Source organism: Marmota monax, unplaced genomic scaffold (genome assembly GCF_021218885.2).
Source record: "Marmota monax isolate L192 unplaced genomic scaffold, Marmota_monax_Labrador192_F-V1.1 WCK01_AAM20220418_F8-fsc00037, whole genome shotgun sequence".
Taxonomy (NCBI): Eukaryota; Metazoa; Chordata; class Mammalia; order Rodentia; family Sciuridae; genus Marmota; species Marmota monax.
Genome location: NW_026693245.1, coordinates 12,191,401 through 12,217,673, shown reverse-complemented (window position 1 = coordinate 12,217,673; position 26,273 = coordinate 12,191,401). Strand labels below are relative to the sequence as shown.

Below are 26,273 nucleotides of genomic sequence, written 5' to 3'. Positions count from 1 at the left end.
TCCTGGCCCTATCACTTCATGGACATGTCTTTCTTAGGCCTCTGTCTTCTCACCTATGAAAAAAATTAATAGATTATCATTGTAACATGTTTTGCTTATAGTAATAACTCAATAGATATTAGCTATCACTGTTGTTTATAACTAATTTTTGTAGTTATTACCACTACTATTTATACTTTCATTGAATATTTATACTCTGAATTCTTAAAAGCAGTATAGTGATAAGAAATATATTGTTTTAAGAAATAAAAAATAAGAACATATTATAAAGGCTCTAGTGCTGAAGCCAACAAGAAGAAAGGTGTCCCTGAGTTTCACAATTTGAAATAGATTTATATATATATAATTCTAGGTGCTGGTTTTGGTTAAACTTATTGTTTTATGATGGCAGTGTACTTTTCCAAATTTAATACTATACTTGAATAGTTTATGGATCCCAACAAGGCTTCCATAAGAAGGTTTGCTTTTAGATATCTCTCTCTCTCTCTCTCTCTCTCTCTCTCTCATGAATTGAACCCATTGGTTTAACTACTGAGCAGATTCCTAGTCCTTTTTATTTCTGAGACAAGGTTTATACTACATTGCTTAGGACCTTTCTAATTTGTTGAGTCTGGCCTCAAACTTGCAGTCCTCCTGCCTCAGCTTCCCAAATCACTGGAATTACAGGCAGTCACCTCCCACCTGGCTTTTCTCTTTCTCTCTCTCTCTGTTTCAGCCTCTTGTCTGTGTTTCTAACTTCTTGTTATGGAAAGAACAAGAAATAGGGAAAGGATGGCAAAGGCATAAAGAATGGGAGTTTTTAACTCTTGTCATTCCTGTTTTGAAAACAAGAGTCAACAGTTGAGCCTCTGCCTCTGGTAGCCCTGACTCAGGACCTAGCAAGGCCTCTCTTTGAGAGCAGAGGTGGGGCAGGTGTAGGCAAGCCTACCCATGGCAGCCAGCTCAGTGACTGAGCATGTGGCACCTCCTTCCACATCACAACACTCAAGGCTATTGTGACACTGCCTCCACAGTGACCTCCAGTGACTTATCATATCTGTTCTGGAAGTCTCTGCACTTGACCTTCGCTGTGACTATTACCTGGGTCCCAATCTTCTTGGTCTCCACATGTGTGTGTGTGTGTGTGTGTGTGTACATATATATGTTTATATACCTATATATGTATATATATATATATATATATATATATATATATATATATATATAAAATGTCAAAAAGTAGTTTTCTCCTGAGTACTATCAGCCCCCAATCTCTTCCCACCTGTGTCCCACGCAGTTCTGAAAAGAACTTTATCTGAAAGCTAAAATTAGCTTCCCTTTAAAATAGATCTCAGATGATTTAAGTTTGTTGAAGTTTTTTTTTTACTTAAAGAAAAGGTGATATTGAATAATTCTCCCTCAAATTTATGACACCAGTAGTTACAATTTCAAGTCTCCAGGCACTACTAACTATGAGTTAAACTTCTTAATTTGTTAGAGACTCTGTCTTTTCCCATCTCAGAAAACCCCCAATTGATTGCATGATATTATACACCCTCCTAACTCTTTTCAGTATTTTAAAAAACTTCCTTGTTGAGAAAGTTGTTCAAGTGCCAATTGCAGAATCACTTTCTTTCAAGGGCTTTTTGTTCATTTTGTTTTGTTTTGTGTCTGGTGGTGCACACTGTAGTCACAGCTTCTTAGGAGGGTTGCTTGAGCCCAGGAGTTTGAGACCAGCCTGGATAACATAGCTGTCTCAAAAAACAAACAAACAAACAAAAAACCATAAACTCACATGTACTATAAGCCAATCGTATGTATCAAAATTAATCTTCTGTTAATCTTAAATCCCAAATCTCTTTTAATTATATATGCAAAGTTCAGTACACAATTAAAAGATACATTTCATATTATATTTATTTTCTTCTATCCACAAATAAAAACATATATTACCTACATCATTATATTTGAAAATAGTCTGGAAAAGGTTATTTTCATGTTGAGTTGAAGACAGACAAAGATTTTTAAATTATATATTAGATATATATCCAAAGACAAATTAAGCCTTACATACTTTTGAAAAGAAATGGATAAAATATCCTTTATAGAAGATGTCTGCCACTGAAATGGAATCTCATTTATTATTACTAAAATGAGACAAACTTGAAATATTTGGCAGAAAGAATTTCTGGGCAGTTTTTAAAAATGACATATCTCCACTAAAATTACAACTGTCTTTCTTTATACTTTGACAGGAAAAGAAAGGAAGTTGGATAATTTATGTTAAATATTATATATTCTAAATGTACCTTTTACAAAGTTTCAGAATGAAACTGAATAAAAGAAAGAATTAAGTGTTTTAACAAACATGCAATCCTTTTGACTAGTTCAAATCCACTGTGATGCACTTCCAAACTAAAGGACTTATTACCATGGATTAATTTAAGATTGATGATGTGCCTTGATCCATATGACTTAGCTCTTAGAAAATTAACTTTATGGTCAGGAAATTATAAAGAATAAAATGAAAGAAAAGACTGTAGCTTGGGACAATGTCTGGATTTCATATTATTTTTGTTCTGGGTATCTGAACTGCCTTCAGTATGGCCACGTGTTGAAGCAAATTGAAAGCTCTTCAATTGCCAAATCAAGGAGACACTTCACATGTAATTTTCTCATTGTGTAATATATTTTCTGTCATGGTATCATGTTTTTTTATTTTTTTATACCTTTATTTTATTTATTTATTTTTATGTGGTGTTGAGGATTGAACTCAGGGCCTCGCATGTGCAAGGCGAGTGCTCTTACGCTGAGCCACAACTCCAGCCCAGAATCATGCTTTTTAAATAACACTTTTTCTTATACAAACCACTGAAGTGTCTTGAATGTATGTAAATCTGTTGAAATAGTCTTTGCCTTTTGCACTTCTAACAAAGAAAAACTAATACACACTAAATTTATTATTTTGTTCACTACTTATAAAAACAATTGGCTTTGAATGGATATTTGTGTGTGTCTGTGTGTGTGTGTGTGTGTATTTGTATATGTCAAATGGTAAAATGCTTAGCTTTGGATCTCATACTCATGCTTTCGGAAAAATTTGGAGCATCTGCAAGTATTCCTCAGTTGCTCTGTAAGAGTTAGGTTACTATTTCAAAGTGAGTACATAGGCGGAATTGCAACCCTAAATTGCCTGTCATCAACCCTCAGAGAGCGAGGTCAGAATGATGGACCAATGAAAAATTGCAGTTGTCCAACCCTGGACATCATTTTGAGTTTTGCCTTTTAGTTTTCACTTTTTTTCTTCTACTAGATTACTGTACTTACTATTTTCCTATTTTTCTTACCTTTTGTAGGTCCTTATTTTTAATCTGTCCTATAAGAGTGAACTAGTGAAATCATAAGAGGCAGGGACATAGCAAGTGTGACTTTGTGTTTAGTCTTTTAACCAGGTTGAGCCTCAGTTTTTCTCATCTGCAAGATGGGAATATACCACTTACCCTGCATTATTGTGTGATAGTTAGTGACATCGTGCATAACAGCATTCCCCTTAGTTTTGTATGTTTCAAATTTTCCTTAAAGTTCTTTTACGAAGCCCATACTGTTGTCACTTTTCCTCTCTCAGTTACCATTGATTCGACTCAGGTCCTCGTCTCCTCCACTCTTGACACTGCCTACTCTGCTTTCAGTTTTGCCCCTTCAAAACTCTCAGTCCCTTATAAATCTGTCATAATGGCTTAAAAGTTCTTAACTAAGTATCAGTTTTCTGAGTCTTTTAAATTTCCTAACTGCATAAGAAAGCAAAAGCCATTGGAATATAAATAATATTTACTATTACTAATTATAGACTACTAGATTTATCGAATTTTAAGCTAAACTCATTCTGAATATCTGAACATCAGTCACTTAATCCTCAAATAACATTATGTATGGACTATCATCTCCATTTTACAGATGAAGAGACCAAGAGAAAGAGAAGTTTAATAACTTGCACAAGTGTATATACCTAGAACATGGCGGGGTCAGAAGTCCAACTCTCACTCCCATCAGAAAGTAAAATCCCAGGCTTTTCTTACATGTACAAGGGCTCAGTGATCTGCAGCCTGGCTCACCACCTGCCACTCTTCTTGCATTTCCTGCCCTGCAATGCATTTTCTAGAATCGCTCAGCTATGCATTGTAGCTCCTCGAATGTGTCATATTCTTCCTCACTCAGATGATTCCTCTGCCTCTTTGGCTTTGTCTCCTCTTGCCAGCTGCCTCTGGGACACTGGCTCTCTTACTGCTTCAGTACACTGGCCTACTTCACTCTGGGCCATTCTTCTAGGAAAGAGCCTTTCTGGGTTTGGCCTCAGAAGACCTTTTTGGACTGACATCCTGGAGCTACCATTTATTTGCTTCTAGACCTTCTGATCTCTTTGAACCTCCATTGCTTCCTCTATAAAATGATGGTAAAACTTGATGTCCAAACTTCATAGCACGTAGGATTCTATGAATAAAAGAATAACAGATGTCCCTTGAAAATGTGGTTCTGGAACCAATGGAAAGGAAAATGACACATGCCTCTTTTGAAGTGTTTTTCCTTTTTTTTCTTCAATTTTCCACATTTTGACTTTCAAGAGCTCTGTATAATTTGATGGTGACCACAGCAATTAGTCTCTTTGTCACTGGTGATCCATGGCGAACATTCTCCCTGTGCTCTTTATGCTGTACCACATTTCGTAAGTGTTGTTTTAGGTCACTCGGGTTCTTTTCAGATTGTGCATGAGCAAACAGACAGGTCAATTGCACTATTTTCAGTGAAAGTAATGTTCAGGAAGCTTTCTGTGCAGAATAAATGCTTACACTTGATTCAAGAGCTTTGGCTGTCTAGATCAAGAAGTAGCCCATGAAGATAGGGACATGCTGCTGTTGAACTATTTATGCTAGGAAATACCAAGAAATAATTGCAGGCCCAAGTTTCTCACTTTCTTCTAAGTAGAACATTGCACAACTTTTCTTGACTTTCTCTATCCCTCCAAGCCACGTCATGCTGACACCTTGCTCCTATATCGCAGGCCTGGTGTGGCTGAGGTTGCTGTAGCAACAGCACACATGGGGTAACATTCCCCTGTAACTATGGTGGCTGAGACATGAGTCAGTTGTAAAGTTTCAAGGGGTTTTTATTAGTATATGATGCAGTCCCATGTCATCTATAGTTCCTGGCTTGTCCAACACTTCCAGAGGATGATGCAGAACACGCAATGCTAATCATCTTCAAATACATGGGCCAGGGTCCTCTCACAAAAGCTACTGAGGCTGCTGGTTCCTTCCACAGCACCCCTGACTAATAAGTATACTAAGAGGGAAGAGTAAAACCCAGGATCCAGCACTGGAACTGTTTCTACCATAGTGTACCCTGTTAGCCCCAAAAGGCAATAGTGACACTGATGGATGATGGAGTCCCTCTTTTCACCTAGGTAGCTGGATAATGGTTCAAAATCCAAGAAGATGCATTTTCAACCCATTGCCTGAGAAGAAGATGTGCTGAAGAATAAGGATGGAATTATTGTAATTCTCTGTGGGGATTTATGAAACTTAACATTGGAACTTAACATGGAATATTGATTAAAACTAGTCGTAGAGTTGTCGATGACTTCTAACACGGGATTTGGTTTATTTTTCAGACATGGAGATGACTTGATTGTGACTCCTTTTGCTCAGGTAAGCATACCTCATTGAGCAGGCCGACTTCTCACAGATCTGGAAATTGGTTTGGGAGGATTTGTTCTATTGCTCGATTTAGTTTTAAAGTAAATGAAATTATAAATACAAATTGTGTGGTTCATTCAAGTAATTCATAGGCAATGCTAGAAAATGTGACTTTGGACCTAGAGATCTGTTTTCTTTAAACTGTGGTAGACCCAAAGATTGTCTTTGCTTCAAATAACAAATTACCCTAGAGATAGAGAAGATAAATACGCCCATATTTCTTAACTGATACAGGCATTAGCTATATTGTGGATTAAATTACATTTAATAAAATGAGGTACATGATCATTGCTTGAAATTCAATCATACAGTTCAACCTGATACCTTATTTACTCCTTTATACACGTGTCATTGGCACAAAGATTTAGCCCAGTGATCTGTGTTTGTTTACAGCATGCAAATCATGAAAATACTTTGATCACATGACATAGATGCAAGAAGGTGATGAGATGATTTGAAGTATTCTGGAGTGATTCTCAACCCTAGATGCAAGCGAGACTCACCTACAATACTCATCCCGATGCCCAGGCTTGCATGCCTGTAGATTTCAAATAATCTGGAGATCCAAGAATTTTTATTTTTCAAAGGCCACAGTATTTTTACTGTGTGTAAGAGAAGTTGACAGCCCCTGATGTAGATAACTAGGGATAGAATAGGATGAAACTTATTTAAACTGGGTCATGAAGCAGATTTAAAATCAATACTGACTGAGAAGAAATGTTTAAATGTTGAAATACAAACAGTGCTGAGAAGTTATACAAATTATAACTAGAGGTAGGTCAGAAATAGATGTAGCACCTTGAGCAACTCATTTAACTTTTCTGAATGACTTTGAGGAAGGCACTGAACTTTTCCAAGTCTTACTTCCTCCTCTGTTAAATTATAATTGCAGGAGTACCCACCTCATAAGATGTTAAAAGATTAAAATAATACTGGTCATGCAAAATATTCACAAGAATTCTAAAAATTTTAATGTTTATTAAATTTTAATTAAAACTGGTTTAATTGTATATAAATGAAATTGCTCTTTTCTTTCTAAATGTCATCTTAGGTATAATTTTTTTAAATGAATAATAATAATGTTGGAATGATGTGATTTTGCAGTTTTAATTTTTAAAAAATTTCTAAAATAATTTAGACCACAATTGTAATTAATTTATAAATAAAATGTCTAATGGTGATTTTAAAAATTAATGCAGGTGGGCTAGGGTCATATCTCAGTGGTAGAGCACTTGCCCGGCATATGTGAGGCACTGGGTTTGATTCTCAGCACCACACATAAATAAATACAATAAAGGTCCATTGACAACTAAAAAATAATAATAATAATGCAGGCAATTAAGAACAGATGATGATCACCATCCATTCCATATGCTCAAGTCCTTTTGCTGGAGATCATGAATTCTTTCTAGTGCTTGTATTTCTGTGTCAAAAAAATTTACACTCTTACATTTTAATCATATTTGTGATAGCAAACTTTTAATGAAACAGTTTGTAATTAATTCCTATTGAGAATTTATAATTTTATAACTAAGAGCTGAGAGCTAGATGAACAGGCAAAATCAGGTAAAACAATATTAAACAACCATCACTAAATGTAGAACCAATCATCCCATCATGAGTTTACTCAGGTAGCTAGCTAAAACTCTAGATATTATTGTAAGAAAAATAAATCTAAGTATGTTGTAAAAAATGGAAAAAAATCTGTATGTAATATCTTGGCTTCTTACTTCAAGTAATATTTAATAATCTCTAACAGATTAATAAATTTAACTTGGCTCCTGCCTTCAGTTAAATTCTAAAGAAGTCTAGCCTTTTACATGATTAGACATTTATAGTGTACCTATAATCTCCAAAACAACTACTCAAATTTCTCTATATTGGGACGTTTATACATATTTTATATACAAAACATCATTTAGCCATAAATGTTTTTTTACAATGATTAATACCCTTGAAACTGGAACTTTGAATATAAGCTAACTCTTTGTAATATTCAGATATATCTGATGCCTAAAAATAATCTGAAATATACTTAAGGAGATTTTACTTATTATCAACTGAGGGACTCATTCACCTTGCTGAAGGTGGTCGTTGCCCCAGGGGCTGTGAATTCTTTTTAAGTGGCTTCACCACAGTTTTCATAAATGGATTTTTCCTGGGGTATTAGATCTGGGAAGCTGTACTAAAATATAAGAAAGAAAAGGCATTTTAATACTGAGCAGTTTTAGCACTGATGGGGTATCATTGCAGAAGCAGGTAGACCAAAAGCCCAGTTAGTGCCTGATCTTTTCTTAAGCCATGTTGGGTCCAACTGGCATATATTGTTGACTTAATTGTCATCTCCTCAGAAAAAGAGTGTGTAATACAGGGCAGAGCACTTACCACTTAATGTTAAATATTATAATTCCAAAAATGGGATATATTTATATTGCTTGAATTTATGCCAACATAATTTGTCCTGCTATACCATAACTGATTTTAGCCAACTTGCTCAGGAAAATGTCTTATCAAGTAGGCCAAAGACTCATACCCTCTTCCTACCATGTTTTGGATTCATAATTTCACACTAAATTTTGGTGAAAATTTGCAGGGAGGCCTGAGGTTGTGGCTCCATGGTAGAGCACTCGCCTAGCATGGGTGAGGCACTGGGTTTGACCCTCAGAACCACATAAAGATAAATAAATAAAGGTATTGTGTTCATCTATAACTAAAGACTATTAAAAATAAAATAAAATTTGCAGGGATAGCCACATTGCTCTCAAGATGTTTCTGCATACAAACTTTAGAAAAATTAATATAAGCAAAAGGAAGAAAATTTCCCACAATTCACAATCCCCAAACAACTACTGCTCACATTTTTTTTCTTACTTTCAATCCATTTAGGTTTGTTTTTTCTGGGTGTTACGACTTTCCTTATGATCTTAAAAACAAGCCACTATTGTCCAAAATGGTCAAGGACCTTCCTCCAACCCATCTCATCTTCGTCTTCTTGAGAACCCATTTCTTTAGGCCTGAGTGCAGCCCCGAAACATGAAAGGATCCTGCCCTATTATTTCTAAATTATGGCCTTTTGGGTTTTGAAAAGAATAAAATACTAAATTACAAGAGAATTTAGGAAGTCACAAAAAGATATATCCCATTTTGTTGGATGGAGCTGAACCTAGAACATCTTGGTTAGGCCTAATTTTCAGGAAGGATCTTACAAATCCCTCTATGTTTTATTCTAATGTTAAGACACCGTTAGAGTAAAGTTTTTGCTAGGGGTCAACCTGAACTGTCTTCTACCTCTGGTGGCTTAGACTTTTCCATATAATTTCAGAATCTCTTTGAGCCCCAGAAAAAGTTCCAACTTTAATTAGTTTGTATACTTCAATTTCAAAACTGAAATTCTGCTTTGAGTATTTCCTGGTATGAGTATTCTGGTGTGAGTATTTCCTTCGGCACAGAGACTTGAGTGTTGAGAGCGACCCTACTGCCCTTTTCCTCCCACAAGAATAACAACTTGGCCAGAGTTCCTGAGGGCCCAAGAGCACCAAGGAAGCACAACACTGCTGAATACTGGAGTCAGCCGTCTCTGGCCTTCTAATTCCACTGTTTGCAATTATGACAACCTTGTAAAACTCTAAGTCTCCTGGAATTCTCATCTGGAAGTCTGTAATATTGAAAGAAGTGGAATCTTTGATGAAGCAAAAGACAGGAAACCCCCACCCAAACATTATCCTGACTCCCTGGGGAGTGCCTCACATCAGTCAGTCTAGAGAGACATGCCCAACCCATGAAGACTAGGCAGGAATACCCACATTATTTTGCCTTCTCTGAACAAAGTACAGCACCCAGAATACTTTTAGGAAACAATATAGTAGTTATTAATACTGTAGAACATTAATTATAGTAGTAGGACATTACCAATATTTTTTAAAATATTTCACCCCACAGAGATTTTTATGATCTCATTACAGTCCCTAAGTTTGCTGAACCCACCAGGCCCTCTCTGTGAAGCAATGGAAGAAAAGAGTGATCTCGTTTCAGGTGCTTTTATTCCCCCAGCATTTCCTTGGACTTGATTAATGTAAATGGCAACTAGCATCTTTCTAGATATCTGAACTCTTACAGTCATTCATAGGAAATTGCCAATAACTTTCTGACATAACCAAAACAATTTCATATGGTTCAACAAAAACATAAGTGGAAAGAGATTTTCTTTTCTATCAAAATACATTTTTTATCTTGTACATAATTCTAGGTTGGCTCCAGCATTTCTTCTGAAGTTAAAACCTGGATCAGGAATACTTTCACTTCACGCAGGATACACCCACCCCACAAGAATCTCAGTCTGTGTTTTACCGCCACCTAGTGGCTTAAGGTGTACCTGAATTGAAAAACAATCCTCAAAACTCTCCTTGAGGCTGTTCATTACTGATTCATGAAGCCCACATTTTTCTGTCAATTTTGGTAAATCCTACTGATCAATAGATGTTTAAGATCACATAAAGAAGTTTGAGAGCTCTTTATAAATAACATCCCACCCCACAGGCCAGTATACGGATCATCTCTGTCTACAATGTTTCTGTAGTACTATCAGTATTTCTTTCCTAAGGTGTGTGTTTCTCATCATTCCGGAGGTATTTTTGATCTTGTTCTGTTACATTTTACTTGTAGGAGAAGAAGAGAAAGCAGTGACCTTAATTTTATGCCACTGAGCCACATGGAAGAAACCTCAGGGATTTCTTTGGTTAACAACATTAAGAAGGGAAGAAAATTATAGGGGCAATAAAGCTCTGACTATATCTCTTAGAGAGCTGAATTCATGGGGAGGGAGAGCAGCCCTGGAACAAAAGCAAAAAATAATGGAACCTTAACTCAGGGGCTCCAGTAAAACTATTTCCATTTCTTCTCCCCAGCAGCAGTTACCTACCTCTTTATGTTCTGCAAAGACAAACCCAGTGATATTTAGGATAAGGATTCCCCAGGAAGCACCCCTTAAAAGATCTGTCTGAAACTTTTATTTATACTTTGGCAAATATAAACTTTTATTTATACTTTGGCTAAGGATAATATTTAACACTTAATCTAAAAATTTATAAAATACTGCTTGTCCTACCACTGAGAGAGAGAGAGAGAGAGAGAGAGAGAGAGAGAGAGAGAGAAAGCCACAATGACTTAAGACTTGCACACACAGGGAATGATGTATCCTAGGGCTATTTACTACAGCAGTGTTTGTAAAAGCAAACTGTAAGACACAACCTCAAAGTCAGTCTCAGGGACTGGCAACTGGATGCCTGAAAGAGGGACTGGGATGGGGGAACTTTTTCTTCCATTTTTATTTTTTGTTTGTTTTGAGATAGTTCATACATATGAAAGAATATATCTAGTGATTATATAGAGCATAAATCATCATCATCATCATCATAATGAACAGTTTAAGAAATAGAACAATATGAATATTTTAATGCCACTGAAGTATCCCTTTCCATGTTCATCTATCGCATAAATAACAATAATTTTGATTTTGGCTTAATTATTGAGATGAGACTTTTTGCTGGATAGTTACGTTTCTACTTAAAGTCTACAGCAAGCAAATGTATGATTTATTCAAAATAAATACATAAAACTTAAAATCCCAAACAAAATAATCCAGTTTAAAAAAAATAAAAAACAAAACAAAAAAAAAATCCAGTTTAATATCTGTATTATTATAACACAGGCAAAAATTCTCTACAGAAAATATTTCTTTTATGAACTAATGTTTCCTTTCATGAATTAATTTCCTCTCAAATGAGCATGGAATATGATTTACCTACAATATCATTTCTATTTACCAGCTGTCAAATGCAGTTGAATTTACAACAGCATATTATGATAAAATCCTCAGAATTCTGAAGTTAAAATTTTTGCCTAGAAAAGGGATCAATTAGCTGGTGCAATAATCTTATTTAAAATGCTTTTCAAATGTGTTCAGTATTCACTTCTTAAAATATAAATTAAGTCTGCATGATTTAATGACAGTGGATCATTTATCCAATTTATTTCTGCATCAGTCAAGATTCCATGCCTGTTGAAAGACATCGTAGTCTGATGTCAGCAGTTAGCTATTTGAATATTCTGTCATAGGCAGTGTGACCTTTCAGAGCTGTGGGTTGTTTATGTGTGGTAATGAGCCACGATTTTCCAGTGACTGAGTTAATCATGGTCGGCTCTTTAGGAAGCACCACAGATTCCTTCAGGGGAAATGCTGTAGGTCACTGTCCCAATGCACAAACTTCCATTGATCAAATTAATTAATGTCAATTTTTTGTTTTTTGAAGTCTGAAACGTTTTTGTCTTGGAAAAAAATATAAACTGACTCTAGATCCATGCCAGATGAAAAAAAAAAAAAAACAACTCTGGAGACAATTCTGGAGCCCTTAGAGCAATTAGAATTTGGGGGGCCCCTTGTAGTACCACTCATAGTCACTAAATAAAGTCCCTGTATGTGTGCCAAATCATTAATCAAGTGAAATGCTACCCCAATGAAATCACACAAACTGAGGGCTTTTTCTTGACACCTAACCTGTCATTTCTTATAATTCATACTCCAATCCTGTGAGGTAAATATCAGTTACAGTTTGTATTTAAGGAAACTGAGGTATAGAGAGGCTTACATAACTTGTTCAGGTTCACACATTTAATACTTAACAGATTCAGGCAGCCTGGTTTGTTGTGCAATACCCTAGTACTTACCAAGACACATTTTAGATAAATTTAGCATTCTGGTTCACATCCAGAACACCTATAATTCCACCTAATTTAGGATCCACCCTGAGGAAAGGAGCCCATTCTAGGAAAAAGCCAGAGGCAGTAGATTCATGCAACTTTTCTCTCCTAGGCTCACTTCCATTCCTTGGCCACCTTCTAGTCCCGACTGGAATTAGGAAAGGGGGCTATCAGAGGTGGTGGCATCGTTTTCCTGCCTTGTCATATGTGTAGATACATTTCATCTAGGTATTCATTCATACGATGCCATTTTATTGAGTATTTTCTGTGTTCCAGGAAGTGTGTGTATGTATGTATGTATCTCTCTCTCTCTCTCTCTCTCTATATATATATATATATAGATAGATAGATAGATAGATAGATAGATATAGATATAGAGATATAGATATAGATAGAGAGAGAGCAGTTGCATTTTATGTGAGAAATACTTTCTTGGGGACTTCTTGTCATTCACAGTCTTAACCAAGGAAAAGACCATCTGTGCACTAGCTGGTACAGACACATGGCAAAGCTGAAAAGCGATCTAAGATTTACTTAGCTTACTGACTGCAATATGGAACTCTTGGTTAATTCTTTTTTCTTTCTTTCTTTCTTTCTTCTTCTTTTTTTTAGTTGTAGATGGACACAATGCCTTTATTTAATTTATTTACTATTATATAGTGTTGAGGATCGAAACCAGTGCCTCATACATTCTAGGCAAGCACTCTACCACCGAGCCACAACCCCAACCCTCTTGGTAAATTCTTAAAAAGAATTTTGGAATAATTTTTATTTTTATCCTTAAAGTAAGCTTCATTAGTATTTTATATTACGCTATTTCATATATGCATAAAATGCAACACACATGTTGCTTGGGATATTGTGTTAGTGACTTGGGAATACAGGAATGCTATGGAGACTGCTGCTGCTGTGACCACATTTGTAGATAATGAAAAGGGATTTCTGGAAAATTTTGACAGTGTGATCTCTGTGGATTTCACATGGATGCATACAAGGTTTGCTAAGTGCTAGTAGATTCTTTAGTGGTATATGAAATTAAGTTTTAAGCATTATCAGATTTCCTCTTAACAAACCATTCTTAATTGCATTTAAGATGACCCCAGTTTAAGACATCTCAAGAATTTCTTTTTGTTGTAGGTCTTAGCCAGCCTGCGAACTGTACGAAACAATTTTGCTGCATTAACTAATTTGCAAGATCGAGCGCCTAGCAAGTAAGTTATTCTTTATTCCCTCTTTTTGCTGAGCTTTTAAAGAATGTCATCTCAATTTGAATTGAACTCAAGACAAAATATTAAATTTCTCTGAGTCACTGCCATGCTATCTAACCATGGACATTAACAAGACATCAGATGAGACCCTGCTAATTCACTATAAATATAGAGTGGTGGTGATTCTAACATCAGGGATGAAACAGTATGACAAATCAATATGGTGATTCTGTCAGAAATTACCTGGCGTGATTTGTCTTCTGGCCAGTTATTTATACTCAAAGTAACTTTATAGTTTTGGCTTATTTCATAAATTAGCCACAGGCAAATAATCTCATCACGCCTTAATGATATCTCAAAGTCATACTGTTAATTCTAAGACAACAATTAACTGGAAAAACACCAGATCTCAACAAAGATCTTTGATTCTCCTGCTGTGATTGACTCTCTGAGCAGCAGCATTCATGAGGCAATTAACAAAATTGAGATTGATGTAATAACAATAGAAGTGTTTGAGGGAGGGAAACTTGAAATGGAAAATGATTTAAAATTGGGGGATTTTGGAGCTGGGGCTGTAGCTCAGTGATAGAGTGCTTGCCTAGCATGTATGAGGCACTGGGTTCGATCCTCAGCACCACATAAAAATAAAAAACAAATAAAATAGAGATTTTCTGTCTACCTACAACTACAAATTTTTTTTTAAATTGGAGGATCTTGATAAATCTAAAAAATCGAAAAGAAGGAAGTAAATTTTGCAAAATTAAATGAGAAACTGATAAAATATTATTCTAATATCTGTTATTTTTTAAAGTATTATTTATAATAAAGTGTTAAGATTATCAGCCTGGAAGAATTTTCCAAAGCAAAACAAAAAAATCAAATCAATATTAAGAGGACAGTGAGTAGAAATTTATTAGGGATTATGGTATATCTGAGTCTATAATATTTTATACTAGTTACTACTTCTTAAAGAACATGAAAAAACTGAACTTTTCCACTCCATAATAACATAATTTACCTCTACAATCCGCATTTCCCTGATTCACTAGAAGCTATTATGCAAGTACTTCCTGTGATAGAGAAAGCTTTTCTAAAAAAAAAAAAAAAATAGCAAAAGTGCCACAACACAAATAATTGAGATGGAACCTAGCACCCTGGGCCGATTGTCTTTCCCTCAGCTTGAACATTTACCTTCTCCTTCTTCTTTTCCACTTGGCTAACTGATTCATTCTTCTCATCACAGCTTAAATATAATTGCTTTGGGGGCACTGTCCCTCACACTGCCAGATATAGACACACAGTGACCAGCCCTAGCTGGCTGGCATGTCTTTCCTACTCCGTCTGGTTGCATCCTGTTATTCAAGCACATTTCTCCCTGTGCCCTACTTGCCTGATCAACTGGTTGATCCTCAGCAATGTCAGTTCCCCAAGAGCAGGGGTGTGGCTGGTTCACATTCCCAGTGCCTATCAGAACACAAAATAATTCCTCTGTTTTAGTCAGATTTTTCATTGCTGTGACCAAAATACCTGACACAAACTATGGAAGAGGGGAAACTTATTTGGGGCTCACTGATGGTTTTAGAGGTCTCAGTCCACAGATGGCTGACCACTGGGCCCAAGATGAGGCAGAACATCATGGTAGAAGGGTGTGGAGGAAGAAAGCAGCTCAGAACATGGCCAACAGGAAGCAGAGAGAGCCAAAGAGCTCCATTTACCAGAGACAAAATATAAACCCAAAGGCACACTCCCAGTGACCAGTCTTCGCTAGCCACATCCTACCTGCCTTCAGTTACCACCCAGTTAATCCATTTCAGGGGTTTAAATTACTAATTAGGTTACAACTCTCATTTCACCTCATTTGCATTTTCTCACACACGAACGTTTGGGGGACACCTCATTTCTAAATCTCTGCAAATGCTTGTTGACTGAAAGTGTAAAGTGGCTGTTCAGCATTTAAAGCCTGAGGGTGTGCCATGAAGAAACCATTTATCTCCAGTTGTGTTGTCTATACAACATGGCCAGTTGTAAAACATCAGGCTGACCTCAATAGCCCTGAGGCCTTTGCTAGTCAGTAGGTTATGGGTACAAACATAACCTTCTAGAACTTCTTAGCTCTGAAGGAAAAATGAAATTATTGGTTGCCACTAAACTTGCAGTCTCAAATTTCAGTAAGAAATCTAGGTCTTGTCTCTAAAAGGCAAACAAGAAACTAATGCCCTGTAAATTTCCTTTGGATGTGGTCACCTGAGTGCAAGCATTTAATATAACAGACACTTAATCAAACAGGTGTGAAGGTATCACACTGGTCCTTCTATCTCCAAAGAAATGTCCTCAGGCCCATTCTATACAAGGCAGAGGTTCTCAACTGATTTACAGGCACATAATATATTAAAATGGAAAGGAGGGAGTGAGAAAATCATAGCTAACACCTGAACTTACACCTGCTTTGACTAACTATGCAATGCCCATGGAGACATTGAATTACAATATCATCTGGTAGACTCTAAGTGAAAGCCAGTGCATGGTCTCCTTTTTGGTCAATGCAGATTTGTACCTCCTTTATTAATTCAAACCAAATCAGCTTCCTGGGGTGTCGGAATAGTAGAATTCAATCTCAACACAGCTGGACTCTGTTGTGCTTGGTATTAGCAAAGAGGATGTCACTGGTATATGGCATGATGACTCTGAAAGAATCAGGATTCAATTGCCCTGCACTCCCTGTGCCACTAGAATGTTTCCAAGCTCACTGTTGGAATTTGAAGAAGACCTGTGCTGCCTTTCACAGACTACCTTTTTATTTGCTTTAGGAAAGGAGTCTAGGAAGAACTCATCTAAGAACTTTTTTTTTTTTAAATTTGCTTTAGGGTAGGTGTCTAGGAAGAACTCATCCAAGAGCTCTGGTGTTAGCCCACTAATGGTTTCTTGTGATCTTCTTGCTCTTTTGTGCCCTTTAGACTTTTTTTTATTCCAAGAATAAATTGTGGCTCATTCTTTTTAAAAATAATCTGTCAAGTTACCATGAATTCAGTGATTAATATTTTCTGCTTGTTACTTATCAAGATGTCAAGTTCCCAAGTGTCAGTGGTAGGATTGATAAAATGAGAATTAGTAGCAAGTTAACCATTTGGTTTTCCAAAACTATAGAAAAGGATAAATGTTTATTTGTATTTTCCCAGACAAAAAGTCAATGTTTTCAAAATTTTCACAGAGCAAGGACTAAAAAACATTCTCAGACATCAATATTGAAGTCATTTGAATAAACTCTAGTCTATAACTATATCATCCTGAATATCCCCAAACTCATCTGAATAATAAACTCTCAGCAAGAAGGTAACTACTAGTATAGAAAACAGAGCTATTTCAAAGCAGCAGTTTAAAACATTGACCTTTTTTAAATGAAGCATTTATCAAGTTCAAATTTATATTTTTAATTTCTTCTCTTTCTCTCACTTCTTTGGTGCTGGGGATCAACCCAGAGCCTTACACATGCTAAGCAAGTGTTCTACCACTGAGCTATATCCCAGCCCCGACTTTTATTTTTCATAATTTAAAAAAACTAAAATAAGTCAGAAGTGAATCATGGTGTATTTTCAATCAAACACAAAAATTCAATCCCAAGCTGACACCAATAAACTTAAGAGCAATGACCCAGAGCCAGACGCTGAATAGAACGAGTGAGAATTTACAAAATACCAAAGTGCTTTCTGTAAGCATCCCCCCAGACCTGCTAGGATAGTCGTCATCTTCAGCATTAGAGAGTCTGCTGCCAACTGCACATCTGTGTGGTTATCCATTCGGCTTCCACAAAAGCATCCCAAGCTAAGACAAAGAGTAGAGTAGAGTACAGCCCTAGAGTCACATTACCTCAAATCTCTGCTGGTTTGGAACAGATTTTCAACTTCCCAAAGATTTGTTTTTCTCACTGGTAAAATGAGAACAATGATTCTACCAGCCTTGAGGCTTTTTGTCAGGGTTAAGTGAGATAATTCATTTAAAGTGCTCACTTAGTATAGCGTGTGACAGACACTAAGTGCTTATTAAGTGTAGCCACTAGATGAAATACACACACACACACACACACACACACACAGCCCCAACTATTTTACAGATATCCCTTAATGTATCTATTTTTTTTTTTTTTTTTTTTTAATTTTTTATTGTGGGTTGTTCAAAACATTACAAATTTCTTGACATATCATATTCCACACTTTGATTCTAGTGGGTTATGAACTCCCACGTTCACCCCATACACAGATTGCAGATTCACATCAGTTACACATCCATTGATTTACAAATTGCCATACTAGTGTCTGTTGTGCTCCGCTGCCTTTCCCATCATCCACCCTCCCCCCTCCCCACCTCTCCCCTCCCCTCCCCTCCTCTCTCTCTACCCCCTCCACTGTATAACCCTGAGGGTCTCCTTCCATTACCGTGCAATTTACCTTCTCTCTCCCTTTCCCTCCCACCTCTCATCCCTGTTAAATGTTAATCTTCTTCTCCTGTTCTTCGTCCCTACTCTGTTCTTAGTTACTTTCCTTATATCAAAGAAGACATTTGGCATTTGTTTTTTAGGGATTGGCTAGCTTCACTTAGCATAATCTGCTCTAATGCCATCCATTTCCCTGTAAATTCTATGATTTTGTCATTTTTTAATGCAGAGTAATACTCCATTGTGTATAAATGCCACATTTTTTTTATCCATTCGTCTATTGAAGGGCATCTAGGTTGGTTCCACAGTCTTGCTATTGTGAACTGTGCTGCTATGAACATCGATGTAGCAGTGTCCCTGTAGCATGCTCTTTTTAGGTCTTTAGGGAATAGACCAAGAAGGGGAATAGCTGGGTCAAATGGTGGCTCCATTCCCAGCTTTCCAAGAAATCTCCATACTGCTTTCCAAATTGGCTGCACCAATCTGCAGTCCCACCAGCAATGTACAAGTGTACCCTTTTCCCCACATCCTCGCCAGCACTTCTTGTTGTTTGACTTCCTAATGGCTGCCAATCTTACTGGAGTGAGATGGTATCTTAGGGTGGTTTTGATTTGCATTTCTCTGACAGCTAGAGATGTTGAGCATTTTTTCATGTACTTGTTGATTGACTGTATGTCCTCCTCTGTGAAGTGTCTGTTCAGGTCCTTGGCCCATTTGTTGATTGGGTTGTTTGTTCTCTTATTGTCTAATTTTTTGAGTTCTTTGTATACTCTGGATATTAGGGCTCTATCTGAAGTGTGAGGAGTAAAGATTTGTTCCCAGGATGTAGGCTCCCTATTTACCTCTCTTATTGTTTCTTTTGCTGAGAAAAAACTTCTTAGTTTGAGTAAGTCCCATTTGTTGATTCTAGTTATTAACTTTTGTGCTATGGGTGTCCTATTGAGGAATTTGGAGCCCGACCCCACCGACTGTAGATCGTAGCCAACTTTTTCTTCTATCAGACGGCGCGTCTCTGATTTGATATCAAGTTCCTTGATCCATTTTGAATTCACTTTTGTGCATGGCGAGAGAAAGGGATTCAGTTTCATTTTGTTGCATATGGATTTCCAGTTTTCCCAGCACCATTTGTTGAAGATGCTATCCTTCCTCCATTGCATGCTTTTAGCCCCTTTATCAAATATAAGATAGTTGTAGTTTTGTGGATTGGTTTCTGTGTCCTCTATTCTGTACCATTGGTCCACACGCCTGTTTTGGTACCAGTACCATGCTGTTTTTGTTACTATTGCTCTGTAGTATAGTTTGAAGTCTGGTATCGCTATACCGCCTGATTCACACTTCTTGCTTAGCATTGTTTTTGCTATTCTGGGTCTTTTATTTTTCCATATGAATTTCATGATTGCTTTCTCTATTTCTACAAGAAATGCCATTGGGATTTTGATTGGCATTGCATTAAACCTATAGAGAACTTTTGGTAATATCGCCATTTTGATGATGTTAGTTCTGCCTATCCATGAACAGGGTATATTTTTCCATCTTCTAAGATCTTCTTCTATTTCTCTCTTTAGGGTTCTGTAGTTTTCATTGTATAAGTCTTTCACCTCTTTTGTTAGGTTGATTCCCAAGTATTTTATTTTTTTTGAAGATATTTTGAATGGAGTGGTTGTCCTCATTTCCATTTCAGAGGATTTGTCGCTGATATACAGGAATGCCTTTGATTTATGCGTGTTGATTTTAAATCCTGCCACTTTGCTGAATTCATTTATTAGCTCTAATAGTTTCTTTGTAGAGCCTTTTGGGTCTGCTAGATATAGAATCATATCATCTGCAAATAGTGATAATTTAATTTCTTCTTTTCCTATTTTTATGCCTTTAATTTCTTTCGTCTGTCTAATTGCTCTGGCCAGTGTTTCGAGAACTATGTTGAAGAGAAGTGGAGAGAGAGGGCATCCCTGTCTTGTTCCAGATTTTAGAGGGAATGCCTTCAGTTTTTCTCCATTCAGAATAATGCTAGCCTGAGGCTTAGCATAGATTGCTTTTACAATATTGAGGTATGTTCCTGTTATCCCTAGTTTTTCTAGAGTTTTGAACATAAAGGGATGCTGTACTTTGTCAAATGCTTTTTCCGCATCTATCGAGATGATCATATGGTTCTTATTTTTAAGTCTATTGATGTGGTGAATAACATTTATTGATTTCCGTATATTGAACCAGCCTTGCATCCCAGGGATGAATCCTACTTGATCATGGTGTACAATTTTTTTTATATGTTTTTGTATCCGATTCGCCAGAATTTTATTGAGGATTTTTGCATCTAGGTTCATTAGAGATATTGGTCTGTAGTTTTCTTTCTTTGAAGTGTCTTTGTCTGGTTTAGGTATCAGGGTGATGTTGGCCTCATAGAATGAATTTGGAAGTTCTCCCTCCTTTTCTATTTCCTGAAGTAGCTTGAAAAGTATTGGTATTAGTTCTTCTTTAAAGGTTTTGTAAAATTCTGCTGTATACCCATCGGGACCTGGGCTTTTCTTAGTTGGTAGTCTTTTTATGGTTTCTTCTATCTCCTCAATTGATATTGGTCTGTTTAGGTTTTCTATATCCTCCTGACTCAATCTGGGCAGATCATATGACTTAAGAAATTTATCTATGCCTTCACTATCTTCTAATTTATTGGAGTATAAGGATTCAAAATAGTTTTTGATTATCTTCTGTATTTCTGAAGTGTCTGTTGTGATATTGCCTTTTTCATCCCGTATGCTAGTAATTTGAGTTCTCTCTCTTCTTCTCTTCACTAGCATCGCTAAGGGTCTGTCGATTTTGTTTATTTTTTCAAAGAACCAACTTTTAGTTTTGTCAATTTTTTCAATTGTTTCTTTTGTTTCGATTTCATTAATTTCAGCTCTGATTTTAATTATTTCTTGCCTTCTACTTCTTTTGCTGTTGTTTTGCTCTTCTTTTTCAAGGATTTTGAGATGAAGTATGAGATCATTTATTTGTTGGTTTTTTCTTTTTTTAAGGAATGAACTCCAAGCAATGAATTTTCCTCTTAGAACTGCTTTCAATGTGTCCCATAGATTCCGATATGTTGTGTCTGTGTTTTCATTTATCTCTAAGAATTTTTTAATTTCCTCCTTGATGTCTTCTATAACCCATTGATCATTCAGTAACCTATTGTTCATTCTCCAATTGATGTATGCTTTTTCCTTCCTTCTTTTATCGTTGATTTTCAGTTTCATTCCATTATGATCAGATAAGATGCATGGTAATATCTCTACTCCTTTATATTGTCTAAGAGTTGCCCTGTGACATAATATATGATCTATTTTTGAGAAGGATCCATGTGCTGCTGAGAAAAAAGTGTAACTGCTTGATGTTGGGTGGTATACTCTATATATGTCAATTAGGTCTAGGTTATTAATAGTGTTATTGAGTTCTATAGTTTCCTTATTCAACTTTTGTTTGGAAGATCTGTCCAGTGGCGAGAGAGGTGTGTTGAAGTCTCCCATGATTATGGTGTGGTGGTCTATTAGACTCTTGAACTTGAGAAGAGTTTGTTTGACAAACATAGCTGCACCATTGTTTGGGGCATAAATATTTATGATTGTTATGTCTTGTTGGTGTATGGTTCCCTTAAGCAGTATGTAGTGTCCCTCTTTATCTCTTTTGATTAACTTTGGCTTGAAATCTATTTTATTTGATATGAGTATGGACACGCCTGCTTGTTTCCGAAGTCCATATGAGTGATATGATTTTTCCCAACCTTTCACCTTCAGCTTATGTATGTCTTTTCCTATCAAATGCGTCTCCTGTAGGCAGCATATTGTTGGGTCTTGTTTTGTGATCCATTCTACTAGCCTGTGTCTCTTAATTGGTGAGTTTAAGCCATTAACATTTAGGGTTATTATTGAGATATGGGTTGTTGTTCCAGCCATATTTGTTTATTTCTGTTACTAAACATGGTTTGTTTTCCTCTTTGATTGTTTCCCCCCCCCTTTACTGTCCTACCTCCCACTGTTGGTTTTCATTGTTATTTTCCATTTCCTCTTCCTGTAATACTTTGGCTAGGATGTTTTGAAGAGATGGTTTTCTAGCTGCGAATTCTTTAAACTTTTGTTTATCGTGGAAGGTTTTAATTTCATTCTCCATCCTGAAGCTTAATTTCGCTGGATACACAATTCTTGGTTGGAACCCATTATCTTTCAGTGTTTGAAATATGTTATTCCAGGATCTTCTAGCTTTCAGAGTCTGTGTTGAAAGATCAGCTGTTATCCTGATTGGCTTGCCCCTAAATGTAATCTGCTTCCTTTCTCTTGTAGCTTTTAAAATTCTCTCCTTATTCTGTATGTTGGGCATCTTCATTATAATGTGTCTAGGTGTGGATCTCTTATGATTTTGCACATTCGGCGTCCTGTAGGCTTCTAGGATTTGGGATTCTGTCTCATTCTTCAAGTCTGGGAAGTTTTCTTGTATTATTTCATTGAATAGACTGCTCATTCCTTTGGTTTGGAGCTCTGTACCTTCCTGTATCCCAATGACTCTTAAGTTTGGTCTCTTAATGTTATCCCATATTTCTTGGATGTTCTGCTCATGGTTTCTTAACAGTCTTGCTGAGCTGTCTATGTTCTTTTCCAGTTGAAATACTTTGTCTTCATTGTCTGATGTTCTATCTTCTAAGTGTTCTACTCTGTTGGTAGTATTCTCCATTGAGTTTTTAAGTTGGTTTATTGCTTCCTGCATTTCTAGGATTTCTGATTGCTTGTTTTTTATAACCTCTATCTCCCTGTATAGTTGATCCTTTGCTTCCTGGATTTGTTTGCGTAATTCGTTGTCGAAGTGATCTTTCATTGTCTGATTTTGCTGTTTAATGTCTTCCTTGATACTCCAGATCATCTGAAGCATGTATATCCTGAATTCTTTATCTGACATTCCATCTGCTGCAGCTGTTACCTCTTCTAAAGTTGCGTTGACCTGCATTGCTTGTGGTCCTTTCTTTCCTTGTCTTTTCATACTGCTTGCGTATCTTTCCTGCAGGTGCGGGCGGCGGCTCTGCTCTCTCCTTATTCCAATTGGGGTGTCGTGGCTACCACGCCGGCAGGTCACTGGGCCTGTTCTGGGAGCTGGTGGCGGCTCTGTTCTGCCCCTACTCCAATTGGGGTGACGTGTCTGTCGTACCAGCAGGCCACTGGGCCTGTCCCGCTGGTCGGTCGCAGATCTGCCCACCTTTCGGGCACGGGTGGCGGCTCTGCTTTGCCCCTCCTCCAATTGGGGTGTCGTGACTACCCCGCCTGCAGGATGCTGGGTCTGTTCCTGGCAAGGGAGGCGACTCTGCTCTGTCACTACTCCAATTAGGGTGGTGTTTGTACCCCGCCGGCAGGCTCCTGGGCCTGATCCGCCGGTCTGTTGTAGGTCTGCCTACCTTGAAGGCGCGGGCGGCGGATCTGCCCTGCCCCTCCTACCACGCCTGTGGACCCCTGGGCCTGATCTGCAGGTTGATCACTGGTCTGCTCACCCTGCGGGCACGGGTGGCGGTTCCGCTCCACCCCCACTCCAATTGGGGTCACGTGACCACCACACCGGCAGGGCCTGATCCGGGCGTGGGATAAGGATCTGCTCTGCCCCTACTCGAGTTGGGGTGACGTGTGTACCACACTGGCAGGCCACTGGGCCTGACCCGCCAGGCTGTCACAGGTCTGTTTACCTTGCAAGCGCGAAGGGCGGCTCTGCCCTGCCCCTCCTACCACGCCCATGTACTACTGGGTCGTGGGTCTGCCCACCTGGCGGGTGTGGGTGGCGGCTCCGCTCCGCCCCCTCTCCAATTGGGGTCACGCGGTCACCACGCTGGCGAGCCGCTGGGCCTGCTCCGGGGGCTGGCGGCGGCCCGGCTCCTTCCCTCTGGCTCGAGGACGAATTGAGGAGACTCGGGTGACTGAGCCTCACCCCCCTTACCAGGAGACCAACTGCTTATGTCACCGCTGGTATTGATGAAGATCTCTCCTCCACCGCTTTCTGCTGACATCAGATCTCTGCCATGTTGGTATCCTATGCGAATGGCAGCATTTCGTTCCCCTTGCCAGGCAACCCAAGCAATGGGTGAGTCCTGACCTGCCCTCAGCAGGACCCGGACCGAGACACAGTTTCCGCGGGCTCCTAGCCCCGGTCCAGGGAAGTTCCGGGAGCCGGAACTCGGCCGCTCCGTGCTCGGTGTAAGCTCCTATAAGTGTCAATGTATCTATTTTTAAAGTGTTTTTAAAGATGGCAACAAGTTAAAAGCTATCAATTATAAGTAACGATTTTATAAAGTTATATTCCAAAAAACTTTGGACAATCCATAAATGATATTGTTTTCAACATAATTTATTGAGCACTGATTTAATACCAGATACATTGATAGCTTTTAATTTGTTGGTATATATAATTGATAGCTTTTAACTTGTTGCCATCTTTAAAAACACTTTAAAAATAGATACATTTAGGGATATCTGTAAAATTGTTGAGGTTGTGTGTTGAGGTTGTGAGGTTGTGTGCTGGGCTTTGAAGGGAATATGAGTTAATCATTATATATTACACACATACATATATATATTTTTGTTTGTTTGTTTTTTTGTTTTTTTTTACCTCAGGGTGTTTATAATCATCTTGTGGAACCTGGCAAACATCTGTTAAAAAATAGGAAAGAATACTAGATGGAATCTATTTAATACCTTAGGTTTACAATATTTCTAAAATCTCTATAGCATATGTTTATACAACTTGTCAATATACCTCTCTAACACATGTATCAGAAATGTTTCTCAATGTAAGAAAGTAGGAAAAAATTTTAAATACCTTCTCTAAGATACTTTAGAAAGAACCATGCACTTCTGATAATGTATGAGCAATTATGAGGCTTTATGTCAAAATCAAAGATTCTTAGCACGGTTTTAAGGAAAACAGTGATAATTTGACTACTTTTCTAAATTCAGAAAGTCTGTGTTAGCTCTGTAAGCCCTAGCTTAATTGAATATAGTCAATTAATAAGAATTTCCACTTTTATCATGTTCCTGTGACATGAACATCATAATCTTCCCCAATGTCTATCACCATGAGACTTAACTTTTTAAAAAATTTGATACGTGTGATCTGAGATATAGTAAAAGAGTCCCCAAGAATTGACTGAAGGAAATCTTGCATCTCCTAACTTAAAAATAATCCTTAAAATTAAAATTTCGTATCTAAAATGACTCAGCACGTACTCAAATCAACAAGGACCACGTACTTACTGCTTTGTATTTTTCTTTCTTTGTCAGAAGATCACCAATGTGCAACCAACCATCCATCAACAAAGCCACCATAACAGGTAAGAGAGATCTGCGGACTTATTCTCCTTGTGTCCAGGAAGAATCTGTATCTTTCAATAGTCCGCATCACATTAATGCTGATTCTATACTCCAATTCTAAAATGTCAAAGAAATAAGTTTTGTCTTCTTCTTTATGCTATCCTCACTATCATTGATCTTACAATTTTTCCATTTAAGCTGTTCCTTGGAAAACCTGTTCTAATGTGCCCCATTCTTAACCACTTGACTTTATATTGGAACTCAGTTCAGCTTTGTTCTAGGCATTTGTGTTGCGGGAGACAGAGTTACCCTCAGAATATCTGCCATTTTTGTTCCAGGCTTGGTTATCTGCTTCATCTTCATATATGGTAGTTTAGTTTAATGAAAGTAAAAGTATAAATAAGAGAAATATGTGTTTTGTGCTGGAAGGAACATATTACTATTCCAGTAGTTCTTATGGGAACTCAGGTTGCTGAGTATAAATACAACTTGTGAGGGGAGAGAACATGTTATTACACAATACAGAAAAGTTCAGTGTGATGAGAAAAGGGTCTGTTATGCCAGATTCGTGGGACCCCAGTAGACCTCCAGGAGCTGAATCTGATGCAAGCACATAAGAGTCTTTATTGCAAGCTGGAACCTGGATTCACAACCAATCCCGACGCAGCCATCCCAGGGAGTGAGTCCCGGTCCTTTGTTCAGTGAGATTTTATAGGTTTTGGGGAGATACTCTATGCGTCACAACATCACACAGCAAATCATTCCATATCGCGGGAAAATCAAAAACAACAACTCTTAGCATTGATTAGCACATTCACCAGTGGGAACAAGTTGGGTAGGG

The 26,273-nt window shown here is 37.5% G+C and overlaps 1 protein-coding gene across 6 annotated transcripts in view; it reads left to right on the top strand.

Moving 5' to 3' along the window:
- Pde4d (phosphodiesterase 4D) overlaps positions 1 to 26,273 on the top strand; it is an 816,241-nt gene that overhangs the window by 620,387 nt on the left and 169,581 nt on the right. For all 6 annotated transcript variants that reach the window (XM_058583143.1, XM_046456221.2, XM_046456224.2 and 3 more), the window contains exons 3-5: positions 5,645 to 5,681; positions 13,623 to 13,696; positions 25,403 to 25,452. In XM_058583143.1, the coding sequence (XP_058439126.1) occupies positions 5,645 to 5,681; positions 13,623 to 13,696; positions 25,403 to 25,452 (161 nt within the window). The remainder of the gene's footprint in view (positions 1 to 5,644; positions 5,682 to 13,622; positions 13,697 to 25,402; positions 25,453 to 26,273) is intronic.